At 54.0% G+C, this 11,782-nt stretch overlaps 1 protein-coding gene across 1 annotated transcript in view; it reads right to left on the bottom strand.

Annotated features, from left to right (window-relative positions):
* Dkk3 (dickkopf WNT signaling pathway inhibitor 3) overlaps positions 1-10,351 on the bottom strand; it is a 53,360-nt gene extending 43,009 nt beyond the window's left edge. Inside the window, exons 1-3 of the mRNA XM_004650675.2 lie at positions 10,127-10,351; positions 4,884-5,021; positions 2,495-2,575 (exon numbers count right to left, since the gene is read on the bottom strand). Coding sequence (XP_004650732.2) covers positions 2,495-2,575; positions 4,884-5,021; positions 10,127-10,336 — 429 coding nt within the window. The 5' untranslated portion in view covers positions 10,337-10,351. The remainder of the gene's footprint in view (positions 1-2,494; positions 2,576-4,883; positions 5,022-10,126) is intronic.
* Between the last annotated feature and the right edge of the window lie 1,431 nt (positions 10,352-11,782).

Consider the following 11,782-nt stretch of genomic DNA (forward strand, 5'->3'; position numbering starts at 1 on the left):
CTGCTGGACCCCAGCTCAGTGTCAGGACAATGGTGAACGGCCTGGGACACAGAGGTAGTTGAGTGAGGAGGGCTGTGGCCACTGGAAACTAAAGCTCCCTTCCCTGAGGCTTGACAGGCTACTGGGACCCTAGTAAGGCAGTGAAATCGTCATGCCACCTTGGGCCCATGACACCCCCTCAGTGGCAGGTTGAAAAGCCCCAGTCTGCGGTCAAAAGCCCTGTGGGACCAGCCAGACGCTGGCCATGGGGACACTGGTTCACAGGTTCCCCTTCTTGCCAATCAAAGCGACATTTATTCTCACAGAGAAACTCAGTGAGCTCAGCTCTCCTGGACCTGAGTGGAAACCGAGAAGAACCTGAGGAAGTGAGGTGTGTGGTGGTACACCTTTAAATCCCAGCACAGCACTGGGGAGGCCCAGGTAGGAGAATCGCAGTGAGTTTGGCCAGCCTGGACTACAGAGTGAGGTCCAGGTAAGCCTGGACTACAGTGAGACCCGGCCTCAAATAAAAAGGAGAGAGGGCTGGAGAGATGGCTTAGCGGTTAAGCGCTTGCCTGTGAAGCCTAAGGACCCCGGTTCGAGGCTAGGTTCCCCAGGTCCCACGTTAGCCAGATGCACAAGGGGGCGCACGCGTCTGGAGTTCGTTTGCAGAGGCTGGAGGCCCTGGCGCGCCCATTCTCTCTCTCTCCCTCTATCTGTCTTTCTCTCTGTGTCTGTCACTCTCAAATAAATAAATTAAAAAAAAAATTTTTTTAAAAAGGAGAGGAAAAAAAACACCTTGAAGAAAACATGACCAGCCTCCCCCTCGTGGGACTCGTTGCTGCACTGCAGTCTACTGCCTTGTGGGACCACCACAGAGGGGTTCACGTTACATACCACACAAAGGTGCCCTGTTTACGTCCCCTGCCATTCGATGAACATGTCACTCACTATGTGGGCTTCCCGCATGGGACCCCCGAGCAGAGCCACCCACACTAGGAAAAGTCGGCACAAGTGACGACACCCAGCACTTGAACGCGGACAGCTGGCCCGTGTCCTAGGCGCGCTCTTGGCTCCACGGAGGTCTTGTGCCTTACCCACCCGCTGCTCTTAAGACAAGCATTCAGACCTGCCAGGATGGCCTCCCTCAGGACCAGAGGGGAGCAGAGTGCAGACTGTAGAGGCTGTGTTTGAATATACATCTTGCATCTCGTGTGTACCTGGATTCCCATCACCCACTAGGGAAGCATCCCTAAGCCAACCCGAATCATCAGGCTATAATATACTTCTCCCCGGCCCCCCCGTGGAAACTAAAGTCTTTTGTTTTGTTTTCCTGATTCACAGCTTTGGGAATGCTGTGGGTCTTTTCCAGTCCATGGCTTGGGCTGGCTCAGGCCGTCTGTCCCCCTTAACTCTCCCTCTAGGAAGCCAGCCCGTGCCTTGTGGCTGGTTTTTGGTTTCTCTTCCCGCCTTGGAAAACTGGCTTCCTGTCGTTCCTTGAGTAACCCTGTCTTTGCTTCTGAAGCTTCTGTCTTTTCAGGGATAAGAAAGATTGGAAACAAGACACCAAGCAGCCCCTCTCTCTCCAGCTCAGAAGGAAATGATGAACTTGTGCTTCTAGCTCGGAGCCAGGCAAACTCCCTCCCTCTCCCACCAGACCTCTTTGAAAGGCGGGTCACCATCACCACAGAGCCAGCTCCCCTTCCCTAGCCTGTGGTTAATGTTGGCCAGTTCACCATCGTGGAGCAGCAAGCCAAAACAAGCAGCAAAGCAAAGAAAGTTCTGGCTGCTAAGCAAAACGTTACCACCTTCTCATTAACAAGATCCTAGCTCTCTTCCAGCAGTAAGCTCGAAAGAGTGGGCATGCATCACAGATGCCCTTGGAAAGCTTAGGGGTGCTTCAGGCAGCAGCTGGGGAGAGGCCAGGTCCTGCTGCTCCTCTAGGAAGACACCCCGTTACTGAGGACCACATGTGCAATGGAACCTCCTCCAGCGATTTCCACCAGGTCAGCCCCAACCTGCGCTACATAGCACACCCCAGTCAACTTTACCAAATCTATCCCACCCTTGGAACAAGGCGCAGATAAATGCAGCGGCAGTTAAAGGAACCGGAGCCTGGAAGGCCTGGCTCCCTTCTTCCCGTTACACTACTGAGTTCCTAACACACTTCTGTTTTCAAACCAGCTGGCAAGGGCGATCCCAGGGGTTCTCGTCGGCTGATGAGTCTGTCCTCAGAGGCCCCAGTCAATGCACCTGGCACTTGTTTTCCTCTCAGAGCAGAGGTGAAAATGATAAGTGGATTTAATGTCTCTTATTTCTGCTGCCTGGCACCTGAGGCATGGACTGCCATCAGACTGCCTGGCACAGTCAGGAATGGAGCAGTGGAGCAAGTTGGCAGTAACAAATTGAGAGAGGAGAGGCAGGTTTGTGGGCACCCCCCCCCCCCACAGCCTGCAGACTGGGTCCCAGAGACACGTGTGCCACAAGGTGTGAGCTCAGAGAAATGAGGACTTACGTGGCTCCTCTTGCCTTCGTCCCCCACAGACGTGACAACCACCTCAGAGAACACCGTCTGTCCAGTCTGATTGTCGGTTACCTGCAGACAGAAAGGTATAAGAAGAATGAAATGAAGGAATTCAGGGGAAATGTCTGCCTGAAGTAAGGACATAGCCAGATTCTCCAGCTGACAGACAGCCGCCCAGGCTGTCATGCTAGAAGATGTTCACAATGCAGAGGGAACAAGGTGACGGAGGACAGCTCACAGAGTGGTACCCGACACCTAGCAAGCACTCCACAGTGCCAGCTATTTTTATCATCCTTAGGGCTCATCACTCGGCACTCAATGTCAACTTTCCCCCATGACAAAATTCCAGGCCGGGTGCCCCATCAGACAAATGCTTCCGTGGGAGGCGAGCAGGTTCCAGCCACAGTGGCCATGCTCCCGATTCTAGAGAGCTGCTTCCTCTCTCCAGGACAGCGCCTGCCTGGCATCTGTCCCTACTTCCACACCCAAGGGACAAGCATCTCAAGCCGGGCCTGGCACAGGACCGAGGCCTCTCCTGCCCCTCAGAGCCCAGGTGGAGAGAGATCTGTTCTTGGAGTCCTGGCTCCATTGCTGGCAGCTGTCTAGTCATTTCTTTCTCTGATTTGCTGTTCCAGCCTCCTTCAAGAACCCTGAATATCTACATGGCTGGCTCTTCAAGAGAACACAGGCTGATATAGTTTGTCCTCTAAGTGCTGCTAAAAATCACTCCTGCGCTATCTATCTCACACCAAGAAAGGCTGTGGCTACATCCTCTAGCTTGGCAATGACCTTATCAGGCCAGATGGGAAATGACCCTGCCTACTCCCCATGCAAGATAGCAACAGATCAAGGCACACCTAGACAGGCGGCAGACTGGGGGAAAAAAGTCTGCACAGAATTTTGGATGGACAACCAGCAAGTGAATGAATATTTAATCTCATGACAACAGAGGCTTCCTTTTTTTCCTCTTTCTTTTCTTTGGCATGTGTCTGTGTGTGTGGTGTACACATTTGTGCGCATGCATGTTGTTATGTGTGTGGGCACACACATGCGTGGAGGCCAGAGGTCAATGTTGGGTTTCCTCAGTCACTCTCCAACTTGGTTTTCCAACAGGCTCTCTCACTGAGCCCAGAGTTATTGCTTTGGCTAGGCTAGCTATCCCGAAAGCCCTAGAGAGATCCTCCTGTCTCCACCTCCCCAGTGCTGGGCTTATAGACGTATCACACCACATCCGACTGTTATGAGGTTCTCAAGATCTAAATTCAAGTTCTCAAGCTTGTGTGGCAAGCACTTTACCCACTGACTTACCTCTTCAGCCCAGAGGTTCCCTTTTTTTTGTCTTTCTTTTTTTTTTATTATTAGATATGGACATATTTTGTATGTAAACATCACATGTTGGTACAATCCTTCCCCTGCTTCTTGCCCCTTTTCTGAAGAGGCCTTCCTCATTGGGGATGCAGGTCAACCCCATGGGGACTGTGGGTCATGCATTATGGGGGCAGCAGTCAGTTATGGGGGAGAGGCAATGTCTCTGTCACAGGTTCCCTTCTTAAGACAGGGGCAATCACAGCTGTGTGCGCCTCAGGTAACAGTGAGGGCTCACTCACCATAATGGCCTCTATCGCAACCCTGACAGAAACACACATAAAACCCCAAGGGATGAGAGCCTCCCTCTGGACCAGCAGGAAGCCTCAAGTTAAATACAGGGCTTAAATGCAAAAGCAGTTTGTTCCTGACTCACCTCTTCACCTTACACAAGGCTCTCACTCCTTCTATTTTTGTTTTGTTTTGATTTCAAGGTAGGGCCTCACTCTAGCCCAGGCTGACCTGGAATTCACTATGTAGTCTCAAGCTGGCCTGGAACTCACGGCGATCCACCTACCTCTGCCTCCCCAGTGCTGGGATTAAAGGCGTGCGCCACCGGCCTTCTACTTTTAAAAATATTTTATTAAGCTACTTATTTGAGAGAGGGAGAAAGAGGGGAAATGGGCGTGCCAGGGCCTTAGACACTGCAAACGAACTCCAGAGGCATGTGCCACCTTCCGCATTTGGCCTTACATGGGTATTGGGAAAAGGGACCTGGGTCCTTCGGCTTTGCCGGCAAGCACCTTAACCGTGAAGCCTCCCTTTTTGGTTTTAATATGAATTTGTCATTCTCATTTACATTTTCTTTCTTTCTTTCTTTTGGTTTTTTCAAAGTAGAGTTTTGCTTTAGCCCAGGCTAACCTGGAATTCACTATGTAGTCTCAAGCTGGCCTCGAACTCACGGTGATCCTCCTACCTCTGCCTCCTGAGCGCTGGGATTAAAGGCAACAGCCACTGTGTAGTACAGATGTCAACAGGGCGGCAGTTCTCTCCAGGGACCTCCCTGTGAACTTACCTTGTGAAGTTCTCGGTGCACGTGGACGGTGTTGTTCCCCACGGTGGCGTCCGAGTTGGTCTCGTTGTGGTAGCTGGCAGGTAACCCTGACAGGCTCACTTCCGAGGACGTTTTCAAAGCTGCTTCTTCCGCCTCCATCTGTGGGTCAAAGAAGTGAATGAGCAAAAGCATCTTCTCCCGTGACAGCTGGGAGGAGACGTTCCCCCTTCTGCAATGACAAGGACCAATGACGACAGGGCGCGCCCACTAGGACAAGACGTTCTGCGGCACGCTTGGCATGGTAACTGGTTCTATTGGCTCTGAAATCTCACAACCTGCCTAGGAGATGAGCGCGAATGTCGCCACTTTGCCAATGGGGAGACTGAGGCTCTGAGAAGCAAGATAAATTCCCGAGACTCCCAGTGAAGGGTGCAGTTGGAATTTGATCACGTACCCTTGAGACAGTATTGGCCTCTGGACTGATGATGCTGGTGACGTGCCCCGCCCTTGGCAGCCTATCCTCAAGGTCACCAGCATTCAGGTCACCCCCCCCCCCCCAGCAAACACCACCGACTCTCTGGAGCATTCTCTGGCCACAGGAATGGACTCAGCCTTCAGAGATCCTAATAAACGAATGTCCCCAATGAACAACAGGCTAAGGGGAGAGGTAAGTACCTCAACTTCTCCTCTCGCAAGACAACATTTTTTGTTTTGTTTTGTTTTCCAAGGTAGGGTCTCACTCTGGCCCAGGCTGACCTGGAATTCACTATGGAGTCTCAGGGTGGCCTCGAACTCCTACCTCTGCCTCCCAAGTGCTGGGATTATAGGTATGTGCCATCAAGCATCACTCCCATCCCTTTAAGATCTAGATGACCACTCTTCCCACTGACCGGCGTGACCAAGCCAGCATGGGCAAGAGCAAAGACTCCTCAGATTTTGATGCAGCTCAAACACACTGAGCTAGAAGTGAGATGAAACCTTCTGGACTTTTACAAAAGCTCAATTCTGGGCCTGGAGAGATGACTTAGCAGTTAAGGCGCTTGCCTGCAAAGCCAAAGGACCCATGGAAGCCAGATGCGCAAGGTGGTGCATGCATCTGGAGTTCATTTGCAATGGCTAGAGGCCCTGGCACACCCATACTCTCTCTTTCTCCTTTTTTTCTCTCTCCTCTCCAACAAATAAATAATTTTTTAAGCTCAATTCAGATGATGTGCATTTCCTTTTATTGGGAGATAGCCCTACACAGCTCAGTCTGAACACCTTTGCAGGCGATAGTCTCTACCAGCTAGGCAGGAATTCAGAGAAGAAAGCAGCAAGGTTTCCAGAAGGAGGGAGAGGCAGGACAGGGCCGGTCCCAGGTGATGAAAGGATAGGGGCAGAAAGGGGTTGGAGCACACGCAGAACGCACGGGCAGAGTCAAGGCAGTCCGTACAAGCGTGGTGTGAGCCATGAGCTGAAGCACAGGGTACCTGCTGGCCCAGGAGGAAATGGTGGCCGAGAGAGGAGTCGTCAACTAGATGAGAGCACAGGAAGTTGGCCTGTTTGGTTCTCAACCAAACGGGGGCATCAGAGTCATGGCCAAACACCTTAAAATAAGCACACCTGAATCACTTCCCAGACCTGCCAGTCACTTCCAGAGCCGGGACCACAAGCATCAGTGAGTTTCTCAGAAGACAGGGAGGATTCCTTTCCTGCCCACCTCTCCACTGAAGAACCTCTGCTCCAGGTAACCGGGAGCTATGGCACGTGCGACACTGGTTGGGAAACAATTTAGACACTGGGAGAGGGAGAGGTTGAAGTCGGGGCACTGGCTAGAATCAGGTCTAGGAGAAGAGTGACGTCTGGAAGGACCAAGCCACTGAAGGTGGCCACAGGGTTAGGCAAGCAGCTGCCACCCCCAGCATCGTCACAGGGGAAGCACAGGGGGGTTCTGGACTCAGACAAAGTACATCCCAGCTCTGTCCCTAAGCGGCTGTGTGACCTTGGGCAAGATGCCAGATCCCTCTAAACCTTGGCTCGGTTTCTGCACAAAGAGGCAGATTCTGCCTTGCAGAGCAGACGTGAGATTGTAAGGATCATGAAATCTGAGTGCCATACCTGTCACGTGGTGACCACATGAAAGCAACGACTCTCCTAACACTGTCCTGTGGGAAAGCCATTTTGGAAGAACCTAGGTGGGGAGTTGCGGGGAGAGAGGGAGCCACGGCCATGTCTGAAGAGCCACATTACAACAACGTGGAGAAGAAAGAGGAAATGAGGATAGAGACAGGATGGGCAAGAAATGACTGACGTCTTCTAAGTGCGGGCACCTGGCATGTTTCGAGTGAGGAAAGATAGAGCTGGACGACAGAAGGAGAGGAGATTGTTTTAATGTTTTCCACACTCCCGCTGGAATCTGAAATATACAGCTTGGCTCTCTAATAACTAACAAGTTCCAAAATCTCCAGTGTGCTGGGGACTGGGGAGTCCGTCACTCCCCGCTCTCGGCCAAAGGCTGCTTCAGCTGAAGAAGCTGACGGTTCTTGAATGGCATTATGAGCTAAAAGTACAGTTTATAAGGGAAATTTCAACCACAACTATGACTACCACTAGCAAGAGAAACTCAAGCCTGAAGCAACAGTTGTTTCACAGAGGAGGAATGTGAATGCAGCTAAAAATGCCATTTATGGGATGGAGAGCTGGCTTAGTGGTTAAGGCGCTTGCCTGGAAAGCCAAAGGACCCAGGTTCAATCCCACGTAAACTGGATGTACAAGGTGGCAGGTGTCTGGAGTTCATTTGTAGTGGCTGGAGGCCCTGGCCTGCCCATTCCTTCTCTCTGTTTCTCCCTCTCTCTCTCTCTCTCTCTCTGTCTCTTTCTCCATCAAATAAATAAAATTTAAAAAATTTCAATGCCGTTTACAATTGGTTGGATCTGCATCTGTTAAAGGGGCACAGTAGGAAAACTGGGTACATACATCCAGACTGGATTGGGGTTCTACCTAGGACTCGGTGAAACACTCTGAAACGCACCAGCTGCAGGCATGGCAGGGAGGGATGGAGAGGTGAAGCACCTGTCCCCAACATGCTAATCACACACAGAGCAACAGAACAGGAGGACAGGAGCACCCCAGCTTGAGGCTGTCTGAGACTTGCTAGTAACGATCACAGAAGTTGAGCTACTTTGTCCCTTAAGAAACATCAGCAGCTTGTGGCAGCTGGAATAAATAAAATGCCAGGAAGTTACTTGAAAGCAGACTCATGATGTAACTATGTAAACGATGGATGCATCTGGCCCAGGTCCTTTCTGTCTGGTCCCCTTGGACAACTAAACAGCAACTATCCTGTGTTTATGAGATTTAAGCAGCTTTCTGGAAGTTTCTTTTTTTAAAAAAAAAATTAAAAAGCCAGTAGCAACAATCTATTAAAGACATATTCTATTCTAAGTTTGATTTTTTTTAATTCTTTGAATTTTTTTTTTCTTCTTTCTTCTGCAGTGCTGAGGATCGAAACTAGAGGCTTAAGCATGTTAGGCAAGTGCTCTAGTGCTGAGCTACATCCCTGCCAAAGACATTGCAGGGCTGGAGGGATGGCTTAGTGGTTAAGGTGCTTGCGCACTAAGCCAAAGGACCCAGGTTCGATTCCCCAGGACCCACATAAGCCAAATACACAAGGGGACGCATGTGTCTGGAGTTCGTTTGCAGTGGCTGGAGGCCCTGGCGCACTCTCTCTCTCTCTCTCTCTCTCTCTCTCTACCTCTGTCACTCTCCACTGCCCGGCGTCTATTTAATTCCAGCACAGTTCCCATGTCACTGTTCCTGGGTCAATGTCCCCTTCACTGTAAGCCCCAGCAGGCTGGCTTTTGTGGGATGGAAGGGGAAATATACCCCAATTACTCTCTCAGCAATTAATAGCCAGCTAAATGGCTCTATCCAAGGCGGGGGGCTATCAAGATGAAGAAGGGTGACCTAGCCACCTGGACATGTGGCCTCTCACTGGCTCCTTCGCAGGGATAAGCCAGGTCCTCTCCTACGCCAGGCTGCAGTCGCAGCTGGACTCAGAGTGAGCAAGCTTGCCCAGCCCAGTGTGAAACAGTGACCCCAGCCTGGGCCAGGAGAACAGGTAGCTTTCTCTATGTTGGGGTTCTCCTTAGGGGACAGAAGAGGATGCCAGCTAGTGTTTGGACCCCCAGAGATGGGAGAAGAAAGGAGGCAAGCAAAGTTGACCACAAGACGGGCTGGAGAGATAGATGGCTTTGGCATTAAATGCTTGCCTGTGAATCCTAAGGACCCGGGTTCGAGGCTCCATTTCCCAGGGCCCACGTTAGCCAGATGAACAAGGGGGTGCACGCGCCGCCTGGAGTTTGTTTGCAGTGGCTGGAGGCCCTGGCGCGCCCATTCTCTCTTTCTCTCTGTTGCTCTCAAATAAGTAAAAAGAAAAAGAAAAGAGTATACTTAATTTTTTTTTTTAAGTTGACCACAAGACCTGGTGCATACCTATTGCTTGACAAGTGCCCACAATTCTGTCACGGCACTTAATCCTCACAGGACCCTGAGGTTCTGGGTGTTAACCCTAGTAGTGAGTGAGTGAGTCAGGGGACCTCAAGCCTGAACTTCCAGACACTCGGGCAGACACCCGGGCTGCCCCTCTCGTCCGCATCCATTGCCCCTTGTGACTCGTTGCCCGGTTAGGATTTTAAGATTCTGGTTTTCTTTTCTGCACCACATAGATTTGAGGCGCAGGACAGACTGCAGCGCAGACTGGTGCCTTTTAGCTCTTCTTCCTCTACCAGCATCCCGACCGCATCTTGAGGAAGATGACACGGGCTCAGAGCCCACGGGACATGCTAGAACTTTTGACACGGGCTCAGTGCCCAGGGACATGCTGGAACTTGGAGCTTCCTCCCGCTGCGCCCCCAACACCCCGCCCCCCACCCCGTACCAGCCTCTTGGCAAATCCACAGAGCAGGAACACCAGACAGCCAGCAAGCCTGGCCCCAAGCGGGGAAGGCTGTTCCAACTGCAGCATGGTGGCCTCGAACCCCTAGGGGGGATCCGCACAAGACTGTCTTCATGGACAGGCTCGGACCCAGACCTTGGGGTTCAGGATCACCCCCCCGTGTCAGCGTCGGGTCACTACGCATCTGCTGTCAGGCTCTTCTCGGGCTCTCGTCTGCGGGACGCCAGGTCCCAGGCGAGCTCTGGGAGCGGGGTCGCCCTGGCCTCCCCCAGGCCTGCTCCCCTCCCGCTCCCCGCTCCGCAAGCCCCGCGCCCCGGCCGGCGCCCACCTCCTCCACGGCGCTGCGCAGCTTGTACTGCGTGTCCTCCATCAGCTCCCCCACCTCGCGGAACATCTCGTTGAGCGTCGCTTCCTCCTGCGGGTAGCCGAGAGCCGGAGCCGGCTCCGCGGGGGCCGTGGACGTCGCGGTGGGAGCGGGCGCGCCGGGCACCGCCGCGGCCAGCAGCAGGCACAGCAGCGCAGCCCCGAGCCGCCGCATGTCTGCTCCGCGCCCGCCGCCCGCGCGGCCCCGAGCGCGCTCAGCGCCGCGGGAGGACCACCTCCCCGCGGCCCGCCCCGCCTCCCGGCCCGCCCCCGCCTCCGCCTCCCCGACGCGGCTCCCGCGGGGGTGCAGGGGCGCCCCGACCCGGCCCCAGCCCCCTCCGCACCCCTATTCCGCTCTCGGGGAGAAGCTCCGCTCCGCGCGCCCCCTTCCAGCTCCGGGACTCCAAAAGCTAACAGCTGCAGCCACGGCTCAGCGCAGCTGAGCCCCGGGTTCGAATCCCCACCCTTCCCTCCACTAGCTCCGAGGGCAGCTCCAAGGCCAACAGCCCCACCCCCGCCCCAGCCTCTCCCAGCCCCCATCCGAGGGGAGCAGAACGCAGGGCAGCATCCTCCCCGTCGCCGTGGAAGCCCCACGAGAGGGGTCCTCCACCCCAGAGAGACCGAGCTGGGCCATCTCCCCCCACCCCACCCGCGCCGTCCCCGCCGACGCTCACCCACCCCGACTGGACCGAGCTGCACCGTGGGCTGGATCTGGCCGAGGGGCTGCGGGAGCGCGACCGGAGCGCGGAGATGCCAGGGCCCCGCGCCCCCGCCGCCAGGGAGGGGCTGTTGCCTAGCGGATAGCCTGCCTGGCCGCGGGGGACCTTCCAGCCTGCCTCTCGGGCCGCAGGTACCCTCCATTCTTCCGGGAGTCATGGCATTCCCTGCATCCCCTCCCCCCAAGCCCTCGGATTTTTCAGCAGCCTTTCCTGAGTCGTACCTTGCTGGCTCCAGGCCAACCTCCGCCCTAGGTCAGTCCTGCAAGGTGGAATGCCACACAACCTCTGGGCCCTCACTGGCTGGCCTTAGTTTGCATTGATTGACGCCATCCTCCAGCCAGGACAGCCCACTTGTGGCTGTAGGAATGGGTCACCTGAATGTTAGCAAGCTCGGTGTAGCCGAGCGCCCAGCGCCAGACACCTGCGGCCCTCCAAGGTCCACGACGGTGCACAGCCAGAGTCGTCTGGGCCGCAGGCAGATGGGAAAATGGAGATTCACATTGTACGCGTGTCTCCTAGTGGACAACGTGATGCAGGAGGGGTGTGTTGCACCTGGCGCTCGGATGTGTCCCTCACAAGATTCCACCTTTGTGTTATTGCCAGTCTCCTGAGTACCTGGAGCGAGGACGCTCGTTTCCTTTCCTTTTTAAATAAGTGCTTCGATTCTGTCATGGACAGTGGAGGAATTATCGGCAGTTAATGGGTGCTGGGGGAGGGGCGACATAGTCTTCAGTGGACTGTCCACTGGTAGGTTTCTCACAGTCCTTCAATACCCCCCTCCACCTATATTTATGTAAGCAACTCCAGTTAAGCTCAGTGGGTTACAAAGAAAAATATTGAAGTGGAAGTGGGACTAGCTGGAAAGAAAAAGGGGCCCAGCGGGAGGAGGAGAGGGGCAACCG

This window comes from Jaculus jaculus, chromosome 3 (genome assembly GCF_020740685.1).
Source record: "Jaculus jaculus isolate mJacJac1 chromosome 3, mJacJac1.mat.Y.cur, whole genome shotgun sequence".
Classification (NCBI taxonomy): Eukaryota; Metazoa; Chordata; class Mammalia; order Rodentia; family Dipodidae; genus Jaculus; species Jaculus jaculus.